Source organism: Mobula hypostoma, chromosome 11, assembly GCF_963921235.1.
Source record: "Mobula hypostoma chromosome 11, sMobHyp1.1, whole genome shotgun sequence".
NCBI classification, from domain to species: domain Eukaryota; kingdom Metazoa; phylum Chordata; class Chondrichthyes; order Myliobatiformes; family Myliobatidae; genus Mobula; species Mobula hypostoma.
The window spans coordinates 22454362-22472346 of record NC_086107.1 but is presented as its reverse complement, the minus strand read 5'-3'; the positions used below and the strand labels follow the sequence as shown (position 1 = coordinate 22472346).

General features: G+C 40.9%; 1 protein-coding gene across 1 annotated transcript in view; it reads right to left on the bottom strand.

Annotated features, from left to right (window-relative positions):
* Window positions 1–17985, bottom strand: part of ano3 (anoctamin 3) — a 350806-nt gene that overhangs the window by 211668 nt on the left and 121153 nt on the right. Inside the window, exons 2-4 of the mRNA XM_063063091.1 lie at window positions 7350–7538; window positions 2914–3027; window positions 1452–1579 (exon numbers count right to left, since the gene is read on the bottom strand). Of these exons, the coding sequence (XP_062919161.1) occupies window positions 1452–1579; window positions 2914–3027; window positions 7350–7538 (431 nt within the window). The remainder of the gene's footprint in view (window positions 1–1451; window positions 1580–2913; window positions 3028–7349; window positions 7539–17985) is intronic.

Here is a 17985-nt window from a genome sequence, read left to right as displayed (position 1 = left end):
TGTGAAATACACCCAACATCTAAGGGACAATTGTTCTACCAACTTCAAAATATCGTCAGTTATCGGCTTGAAGTTTCAATTGACTTTTAACACCTCTATTGTGAATGGCTATTGATCTTGCAAGTAAGGAATTCAAACATATATAATTTATCAAATGGTCAATATCCATAAATGATGAGCAAATTCTGTATAAAAATAGCAGTTATTTGTTCAGACTTCAGAACAGTGTGGGTGACAGGGGCTATGCTGTTCTCCTTGTGCACAAGTAAATTAAATTATGTTTGAGTCGAAAGAGTAAGTGGATTCTGGGCCCCATTATTTTAGTTATTTTATTTTATATTGGCAACGATAACTGTGTGCAACAGAGCATTACTCTACAAAGGAGAACCATCATACTGAAAAATCATGATGTATCGATCCATCAAAGGGAGTTAATAATGACTGAAGAGGCTGAGAAGTAGAATTTCTTACCTGTTGGTAGGCAGCTTCAATAGGCAGACCGTCTCTTAGCAAGAAAATCCAAACCCTGATCAACAGCTGGTTCACAATAATATATTTACATCAAGTGTACAAGCCAGTCATTTATTCAATCACTTCTGCAAAGCTGTCTAGGCTTTGAGAATACAGTAGCTTAACTAAAAACTTTATTCACTCTACGTGAATGTTTGCTTATATGCTCCTTTTTGCTTTGAACACAATTATTTTGTTTTGCCAGAATGTCTCCTATGTGTCTGCACATGAGGCTCTTGGATTGAGATGGTCTTCAATCAGATAAACATGGGGGATGAAATAACCTCTGTTCAGTGTTTCTACAAAAGTACTAAACCAGGCATGCAGACGCTGCTATGCACATTTCTCATTCCAGACATATCATACTGCTGAGTAATGGGGCTTTTTCCCAATTTCCCAAGGGGCTACAGCTGAGTGACAGGAGCCAGAATACCAACGCAATTTTGAAATTCTATAACTATTTTTCAAAAACTCTTGAGCACAAACATTTTTTCTTTGCTTTACTTCATCCAGTTGAGTCATAATGTAGCAGTCTTTTGCTCATTTCCCAAGCAGCAGTAAACATCTAGTCATCAAAGAGGCAGCTAGCTGGTAGGTTTAATCAAAATTCCTCTCATCTTTGCTAGACTTTGAAGGGGCAAAGTACAAATCAATGAAGATTATGAAAGGCAGACAATGGAGCAACAAAAATAGAAGACAAAAACTAGTAATATGGTTGCAAAAGGTGAAACAGTTGGAACAAGAAACAAATGGAATGCAAATTCGATAGACTTAATCAAGGATGAAAAATCTACTCATTCAAAAAAGTAAAAATATACATCAATATTCTTTGCTTGATTTAAGCTTATCACAGCAAAATCAGAAAGGAAGAGCAGTGTTGTTGCAGTTGGAATACCTACAGAATTATGAAAAATATTATATGAATTTGCAGAAAATAATACCTTCTGTTTGTCATTAGAAACTTCCAAATAATCTTGATTTGATGGGTTCTGGAGGAGAAAGATATGATCAGTCTGAGAATCGTATGCTCTTTGTTCAGATTCTATTGTACTCCACTCTTTATCTTCATCTGGAAGAGGACAGAAATAGTGCCTTCAATTAAGGTGTGGAGACAAACAAAATGGAACACATTTTACACACAGTTGCAAAACCAGAAATGAGCACAGGAATCTCTCTTGCTTGAGATCTGCAATTAATTCTTATTTTCTGGAATCTAAGTATTTGCTGCTTACTCTCCACATTTGTTGTTGATAGTTTGATTACATGGACTGTCATTAGCTTTGAGAGCACACATATTTTTTCTTATGCAAATACTCCATCCAAATAAAACAATTGGCCAAAATACACATCACACTTACACACCATTGAGTATGAAAACATGCTTATAAATTGTAATGATTTCTGAGTGCTAGATATACTTAATCCATGACCTATTGAAAAATTAAAATATTCCCCTCAGCCAATTACCTGTGGCCAGTACAATCCACCCTCTTCAACTGCAACACACATAAAAGTTGCTGGTGAACGCAGCAGGCCAGGCAGCATCTCTAGGAAGAGGTATAGTCGACGCTTCGGGCCGAGACCCTTCGTCAGGGCTGACTGAAAGAAGAGCTAGTAAGAGAATGCTGCGTTCACCAGCAACTTTTATGTGTTGCTTGAATTTCCAGCATCTGCAGATTTCCTCGTGTTTGCATTTTTCTTCAACTGCAGCTTGCTACAAGACTAATCATTGATACAGGGGTTCCCTACCTAGGGTATATGGACCCCTTTGTTTAATGGTATTAGTCCTGGGCATAAAAAAGCTTGGGAATTCCTGCACTGAAAGATCCACTATAGATTGTAGACATTCTTATATTAAGCAAGAGTAGCTCTGAGGATGCCAGTAGTGTCGAAGGCTATCCCAAATACATCACTCAGATGGAAATTTTCAATTTATGTTGGATTACTGTTGAAGAATTATTTGACAGTGTATTCACGTAATCATAACTAAGCCTTAAAGCACTGAATGTACCATGGCTCACAAAAGCTTTCATAATAAGTTGTGCAAAAGGAACAGTCTTGAACTGCACCAGTCATAAATTTGCCTATTTGCAGACATTATCTAGGTTTTTTTAAATCATGATTACTTATTTAGGTGTAATGATCCTTTTAAATCAAATTAATTTGCAAACTATTCATTTTCATTAGGTTTCTAATTCAAAGTCTACACTGGATTGAACTATGAAGGAGCCAACATTAGGCATTAGGAGACAGCATTCTGAATTTGCCACGTTTTGATAATTTCAATTCGTCAAACTGCAACAGAAACACTGATTTTACCTGTTGAGAATTTTCAGTTATTTCGTGTAACTCTCTCAATACTATATGTAATGACCAAGGTGAGTAATTTAAAGCAGAGATTACCTAAGGGAACAATGCATTCAACAACAGATTCTTGTGGCCAAAGTCTGGAATGGGTCTGCTCCGAGGAACTGTAAACCATAGCGTTATCACCTGAACCAGACTTTGGAGTCATATCTGCAAAATTAGAAGAAAAACAATTTGGTTCACAAACACAGAGAAAGAGCTGGAAAGCAGATGGAAATTCATGAATCATTTTGGTTAAAGCGAAGAGCAAAAATGATGGAGACTCCTACTGAAAAAGCTTAAAACTAGAGATGTCAGGGAAAGCAAAATCCCAATTCCACAGGTACAGGATATATTCACTTCTATAATCTAAATATACATTTGCAAGATTTAGGTGTCACTGAAAAGGCCAACATTTTTTGCCCATCCCTAACAGTTCTTGAGAATGTGGTGAGGATTCACCATAGCAATTCTTCCAGTGAAGACATTTCTCCTGTGTTGTCCATTAGGGATCTCCAAAATTCATACCCATTATTGATGGAGGATTGGTAATATATTTCCAAGTCAGTATTTTATGTGTCTCATATCTCATGTGAAGCTCAAGAGACAGCACCTGTACCTTGTGTTTTACTGAACGGCTTAGTAAACTGGTGATTGCACATTAAATTATTCAGAGCTATGGATTAAGAATTTGTCAGCTATGTTTTAAAACTTTATCCATGAGCTTATACCTGCAGAACTTCCCAACATCAGCACTATCACTGAACAAAGTACAAGTACGAATTACAGGAATTGTGTTCCCCTGTGTCTGTGATAACTTTACAGGATATCATACTTAAACTGACAGCACCTTCAGAGACAACTATCCCTTAGGACACGAAAAGGTTCCTAAAAGTTAAACGAGGTTATAAAGAGGTTTCAAAAACATTTTGAATACACCTCTTTATAAAATGTCTCCAGAACAAATGACAAGGAATTCTTGGCCTGGCCTGCTGAGTTCCTCCAGCATTTTGTGTGTGTTACTCGGCAGATTTCCAGCATCCGCAGAATTTCTCTTGTTTGTGACGAGGAATTCTTATACTCTTTGATATGTACTTTTTGTCAAATTGGTCCCAGCTATGATTACATTATCAAAATAGCTATATTAATTAAAATGACATGATTTAGTGATTGTTTAAACTAAATGTTAAAATAATAACTTCTTCATAGTCATGACTAAAACTAACAATTTTAGCGTTTTGTCATGGTTAATTTTGCTCTACTAATATCTTGAGAAATGAAATAGATTCAGGTTGACAATTTAACCACTGCACTTAAATGCAGCTAACAAATTTCACCTCAAAATTATATCATACTTCAAGCACTTCGAAAGCAAAGAATAGGAGTTTTATAATGCGTAGATGTTAATATTACTTTCAATTAGAAAATTGTGAAGTCATGTTATTAATATTCATATCATGCACCATCTTGTATTGAATAAAATGCAATATGTGCTCCCAAAGCTGCTTACATAGCAGTCTGTCTAAACAGTTGAGCAGTCAACTTTAGGGAGGTATTAGGGATAATCATTGATTAGAGGGGCCTGACGCTCTAATCAAGGATCAGGACATGAGAAATTTAACAAGCAGCTTTATGAAATTCTGGGCATTTATGTAAAAACATGACTCAAAGCAGCTCTGCTTAAATAATTTGAAGTTCAGAAAAAAAGAGGAAATTTTTTGAGTGGTGGACTCTTTGTGTAAGAGGAATAGAAAGTGTTGTTTGTGCCTGCATTATATTATTAACCTGGATGTTATTAAGCTGATGCTTGGTTACTTTCAATGAAATATTTATCATAGTTAATCCAAATTGTTATTCCATCAAAAATAGATTTTAGTTGGCCAGTGTGGGGGTAAAACCAGTAACGTCAATGACTGTTCACTTAAGAAACCACATTATTTTCCTTTCAATTGATATCAATAAACACCAAAACAACCAGAAACCTCTACAAAAATAATACAATGACCAGAATTTCAATATATTGGCAAATTACACTTACTACTTCTTCTGCAACCTTTCAAACTAACAAGTCAATATCGTGCCTATAAAAAGGGAGGAAGATAAGGAGAGCTCAAATGTATAATACATTCTGTTAGGATGCTTTCTTTCTTGATTGCACACAATCGTTCAGCTCCATCAATGCTAATAATAAGATTCAAAATAAGCAAATAGAGTGTTGTCATTTGGCACCCAAAAATAAATATGTGATTGGGTGAACTTTCAAATTCACAGGAACATAACAACATATAGGAGGTATATAGGAACTTATACCTCCTATAAGGTCCTATAACAACCTTATAGGAGCAAGCTATTTCTTGCTCCTATAAGAAATAGGAGCAGGAGTTGGCCATCTGGCCCATCGAGCCTGCTATGCCATTCAATAAGATCATGGCTAATCTGACCATGGACTCCTCTCCACCTATCTGCCTTTTCCCCATAAACCTTAATTCCCCAACTATGCAAAAATCTATTCAAACTTGTCTTAAATATATTTATTGAGGTAGCTTCCACTGCTTCATTGGGCAGAGAATTCTACAGATTCACCACTCTCTGGGAAAAGCAGTTGCTCCTCATCTCCATCCTAAATCTACTCCCCCGAGTCTTGAGGCTATGTCCCCTAGTTCTAGTCTCACCTACCAGTGGAAACAACTTTCCTGCCTCTATCTTATCTATCCCTTTCATAATTTTATAATTTTCTATCAGGTCTCCTCTCATTCTTCTGAATTCCAGTGAATTCCAGTGGCTCCTCCAACCCGAGTCTAGCTTCATTGTGGCAGTACAGGAGGCTATGGACAGGTATGTTGGAATGGAAATAGGTAGTCAAAATTAAATTGGGAGCCACTAAGAGATGTGGCCATGCACCATTCCTCCATCCACTGTAAAATCTCCAGTTGCCACACATTCCAATTCGACTTCTTGTTCCCATTCTGACATGTCTCTCTCTAGCCTCCTCCAATGAGCCCATACTCAGAAGCAATACCTCATATTCCATCTGGGTAGCCTCCAAACTGATGGCATGAACGTCTCCTCTCCCTGGTGCCCCTCCATCTTCCCCTTCTTCAATAATCCACTGTCCTCTCCTATTAGATTCCTTCTTCTTCACCCTTTATCTCTTCTACCTATCACCTCTCAGTTTCTTGGTTTATTCCCCCTCCCCACCCACCCGCTTTCCTCCTCAACTGGTTTCACCTATCACCTGACAGTTTGTACTCAATAGACAATAGACAATAGGTGCAGGAGTAGGCCATTCAGCCCTTCAAGCCAGCACCGCCATTCACTGTGATCATGGCTGATCATCCACAATCAGTATCCAGTTCCTGCCTTATCCCCATAACCTTTGATTCCGCTATCTTTAAGAGCTCTATCCATCTCTTTCTTGAAAGCATCCAGAGACTTGGCCTCCACAGCCTTCCGGGGCAGAGCATTCCATATATCCACCACTCTCTGGGTGAAAAAGTTTTTCCTCAACTCCGTTCTAAATGGCCTACCCCTTATTCTCAAACTGTGGCCTCTGGTTCTGGACTCACCCATCACCGGGAACATGTTTCCTGCCTCCAGCGTGTCTAATCCCTTAATAATCTTATATGTTTCAATAAGATCCCCTCTCAGCCTTCGAAATTCCAGAGTATACAAGCCCAGTCGCTCCAATCTTTCCACATATGACAGTCCCGACATTCCGGGAATTAACTCTGTGAACCTACGCTGCACTCCCTCAATAGCAAGAATGTCCTTCATCAAATTTGGAGACCAAAACTGCACACAGTACTCCAGGTGTAGTCTCACCAGGGCCCTGTACAGCTGCAGAAGGACCTCTTTGCTCTAATACCCAATTCCCCTTGTTATGATGGCCAGCATGCCATTAGCTTTCTTCACTGCCTGCTGTACTTGCATGCTTGCTTTCAGTGACTGATGTACAAGAACACCTAGATCTCGTTGTGCTTCCCCTTTTCCTAACTTGACTCCATTTAGATAATAATCTACCTTCCCGTTCTTACCACCAAAGTGGATAACCTCACATTTATCCACATTAAACTCCATCTGCCATGCATCTGCCCACTCACCCAGCCTATCCAAGTCACCCTGCATTCTCATAACATCCTCCTCACATTTCACACTGCCACACAGCTTTGTGTCATTGGCAAATTTGCTAATGTTACTTTTAATTCCCTCATCTAAATCATTAATATATATTCTAAACAGCTGCGGTCCCAGCACTGAACCCTTCCAAATCAGCTACTTATTCTGGCTTCTGCCCCTTTCATTTTATCCTGATAGTTACTTAGCCCAAAACTTTGTTTATTCCCCTCCATAGACACTGACTGATCCACTGAATTCCTCCAGCTTGTTGTGCATGTTCTATAATCACCACATTAAATTAATGCTGAAGTATTTAATAGAAATTTCAAACCATGATTCATCTCTTGTAGCTCAGAATATTTAGTGGAAACACTGACCGCTTTGAAAAGATAAATCTGTGGTACATGGTCCTGTGATTATTGCCTCCTTCTGACTGGATGCCTGCTGCAGCGAATGCTTGCTCAGATTGTTAGGAAGTGTTTGACTCTGAGCCAGACAAGGTAAGCTTCTTCGGGATGGCTTCAATGGCTGTTCTGTGATGATCCCACTGATACTGCTGTTCATTCCTAGAAAAGAAAGAGGATTGCAGATGCTTTAACCACTTTCATAACTGACTTTGTGTCTCAGTATAGAGACTCTGGCCACTTTATTAGGCACACCTGTACACTTCATTAATGCAAATATCTAATCAGCAAAGCATGTGACAGCAACTCGATGCATAAAAGCATGCAGACGTCATCGAGACCAAACATCAGAAATGTGATGTAAGTGACACTGGCCATGGAATGATTGTTGGCTTGAGTAAGCAGCAGTATTGTGGGCAAAATCCCGTGAGGGGCAGTTTTGTGCGTATAAATGTCTTTTTAATGAGAGGAGTCAGGAGAGAATGGCCAGACTGGTTCAAGCTGAAAGGAAGACAACTATAAGTCAGATAACCACATGTTACAGCAGTGGTGTGCAGGAGAGCTTCTCTGAATGCACAACATGTTGAACTTTGAAGTAGACGAGCTATAGCAGAAGGCCATGAAAACAACACTCATTGTGGCCACTTTATTAGGTACAGGAGGTACCTAATAAAATTACCACTGAATATATAAAAGAAAATTGATAACGAAAGAAAAGGGATGCTGAATAATGCAGATTACTCAAATGTATTCTCTTTTTACTTGACGCCATCAAGGCATTTCTTCACAATGGAGAGCATCCTAACCAGCTGCATCACAGCCTGTTATGAAAATGCCAATCCCCAGGAACAGAACGTGTACAGAAAGTGCTGGATACAGCCCAGCCCGCCACAGGCAAAGATCTCCTCACAGTGGAATAAATTCACAGAAATCCATTAAGGGGCAGTTCTGTGCGCAAAAATGCCCTGTTAATGAGATGAGTCAGAAGAGAAGGACCAGTCTGGTTCAAGCTGAGAGGAAAACAACAGTAAGTCAAATAGCTACATGTTACAGCAGTGGTGTGCAGGAGAGCTTCACTGAATGTACAACATCTGGAACTTTCAAGTGGATGAGCTAAAGCAACAGATGACTATGAAGAAAAAGCACTTACTGCCACAAGAAAGTAGCATCAATAATCAAAGACCTCTGCTATTCAGGCCATATCCTCTTCTCACTACTACCATCAGGCAGGAGGTACAGAAGACTTGGGTCTCACACCAACGTGTTCAGGAACAGTTATTACCTGACAACAAACACACTTCTGAACTGGCATGGAAAACTTTAATCACGACTACTCTGAACCAATTTTACGGCCGATAGACTCACTCTCAAGGACTCTTTACAGCTCATGCTGTTGGTCTTAATTTTAATCTGCACAGTTGATCTTTGTTTCCATATTGGTTGTTTGTCAGCCTTTGTCCGTTTATGCGTAGATTTATTGTAAATTTTATTGTATTTCTTTCTGCACTGTAAATGCCTGCAAGAAAATGAATCTCATGGTAGCATATGGTAATATATATGTACTTTGATAATACATTTATTTTGAGCTTTTAATAAAATCTTTGGGAGAGATGAGATTTAAAAAAAGTCCTACTGCTGTTCAAGCTAAACATTTGCAACTGCTGCATTTGTCTGCACCATTCAGTTCCATTATTTGGTACAAGTGAGCAAAGGTGAAATTTTCTCCTTTGATATCAGTATAAACCCTGTTCCAATTTGATTTGGCTAAAACAAAGAAACATAAGCTATCCACAAAATTTATCTGACTGGTCTATTTCTGCAAGAAATGTATCAAGTCAGATAACTCTTCATGTAATATAAGGTCACCTGGGACTATCAAAGTAGACAGTAATAGTTGAAGGACAGGAACTTGGAGACAAAAGGAACCATAGGTGTGGGAAACAAGATGCTGGAAGGTCAGGGCGTTTTGGTGGACAGGAATATTTCAGGTCAAGACCCTTCACCTGCACTCTATGACACATCTCCTTGTACTTGAGATTCTCCATGTCCTAGACACTGTCTCACACCTTCTCTGTTGTTGAAAATGAACTTGTTTGTCACATTAAGAAAAAAACTGCTCAAGGTACTCAGCAGGCCAGGCAGCATCTGTGGAAGTTAAATGGACAGTCGACATTTGAAGTCTCTTCAGTCTCAACTCGAAATGTGGACTGTCTATTTCCCTCAACAGATGCTGGCTGATCTACCGTCAACTCGTCCTGCACCTTATTAGGAACGTGGACTGAATTCGGCCCAGTACATCATGGGTAAAGCACTCCCAACCATTGAGCACATCTATATGAAATGCTGTCATAGGAAAGCAGCAACCATCAACAGAGATCCTCACCATGCAGGCCGTGCTCTCTTCTCACTGCTGCCATCAGATAGAAGGTGCAAGAGCCTCAGGACTCACACCACCAGGTTCAGGAATGCTTACTACCCTTCAAACATCAGGCTCTTGAATAAAAGAAAATAACTACACTCACTGGTCCCATCATTGAAATGTTCCCACAACCTTAAGGACGTTTTATCTCATTACCTCATGTTCTCATTATTTATTGCTATTTGTTCATATTTGCATTTGCACAGTTTATTGTTTTGCACACTGGTTGATCTTTCATTGATCCTGTTAGGGTTATCTTCTACAGACTTGCTGAGTCTGCTCACAGGAAAATGAATCTCAGGGTTTTATATGGTGATATATATGCACTTCCATAATAAAAAAATACTTTACAGAATCAAAGCCAATCTGCTCCCTACAAATATTTTTTTTAAACTTGTACTTACTCCAAGGGAGATTATATTAAAGCAAGAAAGATTATGAGCACCAACAGTCTAAAATACAACAGAATTGTCCATTAGCTGGTCATTGCTCTGCATCAAGCAGAACAAAAAGGAAAGATAGAAGAAGGGATTGTTTGTACAGGTTAAATATCTTTCTTACTTTCTTTCAATTTTGCCTGAAATTATTTTAATGGGCTTGAGAAGCAATTTGTGGTGGGATTTTGCAGATTAGCTGATTAGAGGCAATATGGAGCACAGCAATAAAACACTTACCTCGTCCCCTTACAAAACAGACACTGGTTATACAAATGGATATTGTCTTTAGCTTTTTCACTGATCATGGTGCCTGAGCCTGGTTTTGACCGCACCCAAGCTCTCTCCGATCTGAAGGTGCAGTAGGATTTAGTACTGCACTGATTTCTGAGCATTCAAAGAGGGCAGGATTTCAATATTTGTCGAACTGCTTTGCTAAGAATGAGTTAATTGCATTCAACAATTCCACTGAATTTAGCATACCAATTTCCAGTCCCTGCAGGGTGCGTGTTCTAAACTACTTGCCATCTGGAGTGTTACTTACATTATAGAAACCCAACCTGCAAATGAAAAAAAAAGATCATGTTGTCCAAAATAGGAAGGGCTCCTGGCCGCCCTAAACTGCAGCCTGCCACGTTAGCAAAGATAATGGGGTTACAACAGTGCCAACATAAATTCTGAGACCAATCCACCATCTATTTTGAAGTCATTAATTTCACAGCCTGACAACAGATGGGCAAAAGAAGAAAAACAACATTTGACTTCTCGTATTCTTACATTATTATGATAATTAAAATTATATTGTTAAATATAAAAACGGAGGGCTATGTAGGAGGGAAAGGTTAGATTGATCTTAGAGTAGGTTATAAGGTCAGCACAATATTATGGGCTGAAGGGCCTGTATGGTGTTCTATGTTCAAAATGGAAGTACGTATTGAAATGCTTATTATTCTCTTACTAGCAAGATATTACTCAGTTTCTTGTATTATTCCCAGTGTGACATTATAGTCTCAAAGGCAACATTCATTCCCTAGTCACTCTTGTAATGAATCTCATGTAATCAGTTCTAAGTGCATTTTGGAGTCGTTTTGAACCTGTACACTCATACTAGAGATATTATTTAATTAGAAATATTTATAAACACACTGATTCCCACAGCTTTCTTGACTATATCTCTTCCCAGCTATGTCCTGTAAAAATGCTATTCCCTTTTCTCAGATCCTTCATCTGCACCACATCTGTTTCCTAAAATGAAGCTTTCCTTTCCAGGATATCAGAGATGTCCTCCTTCTTCAAAGAATGAAGTTTCCCCTTCCTGAAACTTTGATGCTGCCTTCACCCACATCTCCTTCACTTCCCGGATATCCGTGTTCGCCCCGTCTTCCTGCTGCCTTAACAGGGATGGGGTTCCTCTTGTCCTCACCTACCACCTCATAAGCCTCTGTATTCAATACATCATCCTCTGAAACCTCTGCTATCTACTACTAAACACATCTTTACTTCCCACCCCACCCACTCCCTGTTTTCAGCAGGGATCGCTCCCTGAGTGATCCTCTTGTCCATTTATCCCTCCCCACTAATCTCTCTCCTGACATATGTACCTGCAAGTGAATGAAATGCTACACCTGCTCATTCACATCCTCCCTCACCTCAAGGTCCCAAAAAATCCTTCCAGGTGAGGCAACACTTCGCCTATGAATCTGTTGGGGTCATTGATTATGTTCTGGCAACGGCCCTCTTCCTTTCCAGTTGTAATGAAAGGGTCTCGACCTGAAATGTCGACTATTTATTCATTTTCATATTTGCTGCCTGACCTGCTGTGTCCTGCCAACATATTTTATGTGTTGCTTTGGATTTCAAGCATTTGCAGAATCTCTTCCGTTTAACATTTAAGTAACATTTACCAGAAGATGTTGGCTGCTTGGCATTGCTGCCTGCCACACTTCCAACAGTGCCCTTACATCATCAGCCAAGGACTACCATTCATTGATGTTTCGCCCCCTTAGCCCTGGTACACCTCCTGGTGGCAGAGCAGGGGCAGGGATGCCCCCCCTCTGCCACCCCCTGCGGCTTTCAATGGGCTTAGTCGGTCCCCAAAGTTCTGCCCTTCCTCCTCAGCCACAGCCAAAAGCTGCCCTTTCCTGCCTCTTCAGCTCCAATCACTATGTGGATTATCACAGAGTAACCTTGTCGTCAACATGCTGATGAAGTCCCGTCATCCTTCCTCCACAGAGTAGATGATGGTCCTCCAACCAGCTTCCTTTCACTCAGCTGCCAGGTCTGAGAACTTCAGCCTCTTCCACTCGTGGGCAGCCTCCACTCCTTCCTCCCGTGGGATAGTTAACTCAATGAGGAGGGCTGTCTTGGCGGTCATGGACCACAGTACTATGTCTGGGTGGAGAGATGTGCTGGTGATTTCCGTGGGGAACTGTAGCTGTCTGCCGAGATCTGCCCTCATGTTCCACTCCTTGCCTGTGGAGAGGAGTGCTGAAGAAGCTTTTGGGCGAGTGCATTCAGCGCTCTGACCAGCCTCTACAAATGGGATGAGTTGTCATCCTGCTGGGGAAAGGCAGCTTCTCACATCCCACCTGCAGGTCTCTAGGATCTTCATCAGCTTCTTCAGGAACTGGTCGTGCCACCATCTTTAGTGCCCCCGGGACACCGCAGTCTTGCATCCTGCCAAGATGTGTTGGAGGTTGGCATTGGTGGTATCATACAGGGGGCAGCTACCCTCACTGCTGAATCGCTGGTAAGATCTCGGGGGCGGGGGAGGGCAAAGTATCATATGTTGCCCTAATGAGGAAGTTGAGTCTGGCGTGTGGGACCTTCACAAGTCAGACCAGCTGAATGACCTGTTGCCCGGATGTGGCCATCTCAGCCCTTCTAGTCCGTGCCGAACTCCTACTCTCACCTAGTCCCACCGACCTGCACTCAGCCCATAACCCTCCATTCCTTTCCTGTCCATATAGCTGTCCAATTTAACTTTAAATGACAACATCGAACCTGCCTCAACCATTTCTGCTGGAAGCTCGTTCCACACAGCTACCACTCTCTGAGTAAAGAAGTTCCCCCTCATGTTACCCCTAAACTTTTGCCCTTTAACTCTCAACTCATGTCCTCTTGTTTACATCTCCTCCACTCTCAATGGAAAAAGCCTATCCATGTCAACTCTATCTATCCCCCTCATAATTTTAAACACCTCTATCAACTCCCCCCTCAATCTTCTACGTTCCAAAGAATAAGGACCAAACTTGTTCAACCTTTCTCTGTAACTCAGGTAACGTTCTAGTAAATCTTCTCTGTACTCCCTTTATTTTGTTGACATCTTTCCTGTAATTTGGTGACCAAAACTGTACACAATACTCCAAATTTGGCCTCACCAATGCCTTGTACAATTTCAACATTACATCCCAACTCCTATACTCAATGCTCTGATTTACAAAGGCCATCATACCAAAAGCTTTCTTCACCACCCTATCCACATGAGATTCCACCTTCAGGGAACTATGCACCATTATTCCTAGATCCCTCTGTTCTACTGCATTCTTCAATGCCTTACTATTTACCATGTATGTCCTATTTTGATTAGTCCTACCAAAATGTAGCACCTCACATCTTTCAGCATTAAACTCCATCTGCCATCTTTCAGCCCACTCTTCTAACCAGCCTAAATCTCTCTGCAAGCTTTAAAAACCTACTTCATTATCCACAACTCCACCTATCTTAGTATCATCTGCATACTTACTCATCCAATTTACCACCCCATCATCCAGATCATTAATGTATATGGCAAATAACACTGGACCCAGTACAGATCCCTGAGGCACACCACAAGTCACCGACCTCCAATCTGACAAACAGTTATCCACCACCACTCTCTGGGGTCTCCCGTTCAGCCACTGCTGAATCCATTTTACTACTTTAATATTAATACCTAACGATTGAACCTTACTAACCGACCTTCCATGTGGGACCTTGTCAAAGGCCTTACTGAAGTCCGTATAGACAACATCCACCGCTTTACCCTCATCAACTTTCCTAGCAACCTCTTCAAAAAGTTCAATAAGATTTGTCAAACATGGCCTTCCATGCACAAATCCATGTTGACTGTTCCTAATCAGGCCCTGTCTATCCAGATAATTATATATACCATCCCTAAGAATACTTTCCATCAATTTACCCATCACTAACGTCAAACTCACAGGCCGATAATTGCTAGGTTTACTCTTAGAACCCTTCTTAAAGACGGCGCTGAACGGCGACTCCTTTGCTTGCATTTTCAGAAACAGCTCTATTTCCATCTTTAATATCTTTATTTTCACCTTTCTGGGTTCATTTGAAGACCCTGACCTGGAGTTACACACAGACTTTGGCTCTTTGCGGGAATGGGACCAGTTCTCGGGGTTTCAGGACTGGTTGTTATCCGACATGCCAAGGGTTCGGCCTGAGAGTCTGCTTGTATTTGGAAGCCTAAGATCTGGAGACGGGCTGGTATCACGGCAGGAGACTCGTGTGTCATCGGGAGGGCCAGAAAATCTTTTGCTGTGAGCCTGAAGGCCCAAGATCTTGGTGATTTTCAGGCACAGAGCTTGTAAAAAGTGACAAAACAGACTTTTAACATCGTAAACCAGCAGGTTGTTATGTCTCCCTGCACGCTGTGAAAATGGGGGACACCTCCCTCTCCCTTATTAGGGAGAGAGAGAGAACCTGTGTTTTGTCGAATGCTGGTTGAAATGCGAAGTCTTTTGAGTTATAGCAAGTCTATGTCTTTGCTACTGCCTAGTTCACGCTTGTGCTCGACGGTGGTGCTGATGCTTGCTTTTTTTTGTCGGTGGGGGGGAAAGGGGGATTGTTGCTCACTGTCACTTACACGCAGGAGGGGTGAGCATGGGGGGGGCTTTGGGGTTCTGTCGTTTAACTGTCGTTCATTCTTTGGGGCACTTCTCTGTTTTCTGGACGTTTGCGAAGAAAATGCATTTTAGGATGTATATTTGTATACGTTTCTCTGACATTAAGTTGGACCTTTGAACCTTTGATGGTGCCCTCCCAGGTTGTTCATCTTCCCTGACGGCCCTGGCCATTGCCTTCACCCTGTGACACTCCTGCTCTGTCCTTGTCACCTCCTCCACCAGGATTTCTCAACCGGGGTTCCACAGAACCCGAGGAGTCCGTGAGCAGCTGCAAGGGGTTCCGTGAGAGATCGTGATTTGAAAAAAAAACATCGTTTTATGAACCTCACGCAGCGCACAATGCTAGCGCTCCCAGCGGTGGGCAGTGACCGAGCAGCCCTGTTAGCGACGCAAACACAAGGAGATCTGCAGATGCTGGAATTTCAAGCAACACATATAAAAGTTGCTGGTGAACGCAGCAGGTCAGGCAGCATCTCTAGGAAGAGGTACAGTCGACGTTTTGGGCCAAGACCCTTCGTCAGCCCTGTTAGCGATCTCATTAGCCGTCTCTCAGCCCAGTATGACAGTGCGCAGTAGGACCATGTTCATTTTGGTTGAGTCCATTCTCAGTTTTAGGCAAGATGGAGGAGGCTGTGGATAATTGGTGAGTGCTGTATTGCACGGAGAGGAGGAAAAAAGTCTGATCAGGAGCATAAAGTGTGTTTTCCGAGCATGTCTGACTTGCCCAACTTGGGCCATGACATTAGTCCTCCCTCCCGAATTACATCCAACTTTCCCATATGTGCCAGTGACTGACTTATGGGAGCGAACAAACTTTACCAGCGTAGTACAGAATTGGAGGAAAATTTTCATTCTAAAGAAGGAATTTTTACGTGCCTCAACTCAACTGCTGGCCTGCCACTTTGCTGTTGTTGTAAACGTTGCAAAAGTTGGATTGTGTTGTTTATAAGTGTATTGCATTGTGAAGTTTTTGTATTTTTGGTGGTTTTCTCATTTAGTTATTTATTAAGCCGTTCTTTTTTACATTTTATTAACCCCTGTGTTTTACAGACATGTCTGACAGTCCAATGTGGTAATTTTTAAAGAGGAGATGTGAGATTGAAGAGGAGGTGTGAGACGGAAGAGGAGGATTCCAGCCCTAGGGCAATGGACAATTCTGATAAGGATAATAATGACGAATTACAGTCTTCTCAGTCATTTCATTGCACTAGTACAACAATGAACAAAAAAAAGCTACTTACCAATGGGTTGTACGTGGACTACTAATCCTAGTTGTCCTATTCCATTGTGCCTAGTTTGTGGCAAACAACTTACAATAGCTCCAGCAAAATTGAAAACCCACTTAACTACAAATCACAGCCATATGACATGTAAAAGTGCCCATTATTTTAATTGGCTATTGGAATCTCAAAACAGAGTAAACCTCTTGTTAATAAAGTCACAGTCAGTAAAAGTGTGGGGAAGCAAGTTATTTAGTAGCAGAACTTATTACCCAGAAAAGGAAAAGTCACACAGTTGGTGAGAATCTAATAATGTCAGCACGTAAAATCATAGTGAGTAAAATGCGAGAACAAGATGCAGTATGAGATAGCAAAAAGGTTTCACTCTCAAACAGTACGATAAGTCAATGTACTAATGACATGTCACATGATGCTGAAAAGGTTTTGTGTGATAAACTGAAAAACAATAGCTTTTCTATCCAGGTTGATGAGTCAACAGATTCCACCAATAAATGTCATGTTACAGCATTTGTAAGATTTATAAATGATGGTGAAATTCAAGAAAACTTTTTCTGGTGCAAAGAGCTGCCCGAAACAAGCAAAGGCTAAGATATATTTAATGTCTTGTCTCCATATCTGGAAAGAAAAGGTTTATCTTGGAGGAACTGCGTTGGCATCTGTACAGATGGTGCCCATCAATGGTTGGTTTCATGAGAGGCTTTCTTTCTCTTGTAAAAAAAGAGACAATCCTGACAGTCACAACACACGGTTTTCTTCAGAGAGGTGCTGATGACAAAAACTCTTGGAGATGAAATTAAAGAAGTTCTGGATGATGCTACAAAAATGGTTAACTTTATTAAACAAACACCAGTTCACTCGAGAATGTTTAAAAAAAAACTGTGAAAACCTGTACAGAGAGCAAACCAATCTTCTGCAACATACAGAAATCCGGTGGCTTAGTAGAGGAAGAATTCTCAACGGGGTTTTGGAGCTGAAAGGGAAACTTTATTAAACAAAGACCAGTTCACTCAAGAACAGTTAAATAACAAACTGTGCAAATAGCACACTAATCTTCTGCAACATACGGAAATCCAGTGGGTTAGCAGAGGAAGACTTCTCAACAGGGTGTATGAGCTGAAAGCGGAACTTTATTAAACAATGACCAGTTCACTCGAGAATGTTTAAAAAACTTTGTGAAAACCTGTACAAAAAGCACACCAATCTTCTGCGACATACGGAAATCCGGTGGCTTAGCAGAGGAAGAGTTCTCAACAGGGTGCTTGAACTGAAAGGTGAATTGCAGGAGTACTTTCAAGAAAATAGTAGGCCAGCTTTTGCTGACTGCTTTGAAGATGAAGAATGGCTACAGAAACTAGCCTACTTAGCAGACTTTTTTCATCATATGAACCAGTTGAACAAGTCTCTGCAAGGCCCTGGTGAAAATATTTAGAATTCAAGTGACAAGATTCCTGGATTTAAAAGGAAACCAAACCTTTGGAAAAATCATGAGTGAAAAAGAAATCTTGAAATGTTTCCACTGTTGCTTGGGGCTTGAGAGTGAGGAAGGATATCAGAAAGTCTTGAGTCTTATTGAAGACCACCTGGAAAGAAATGCAGAACAAAACT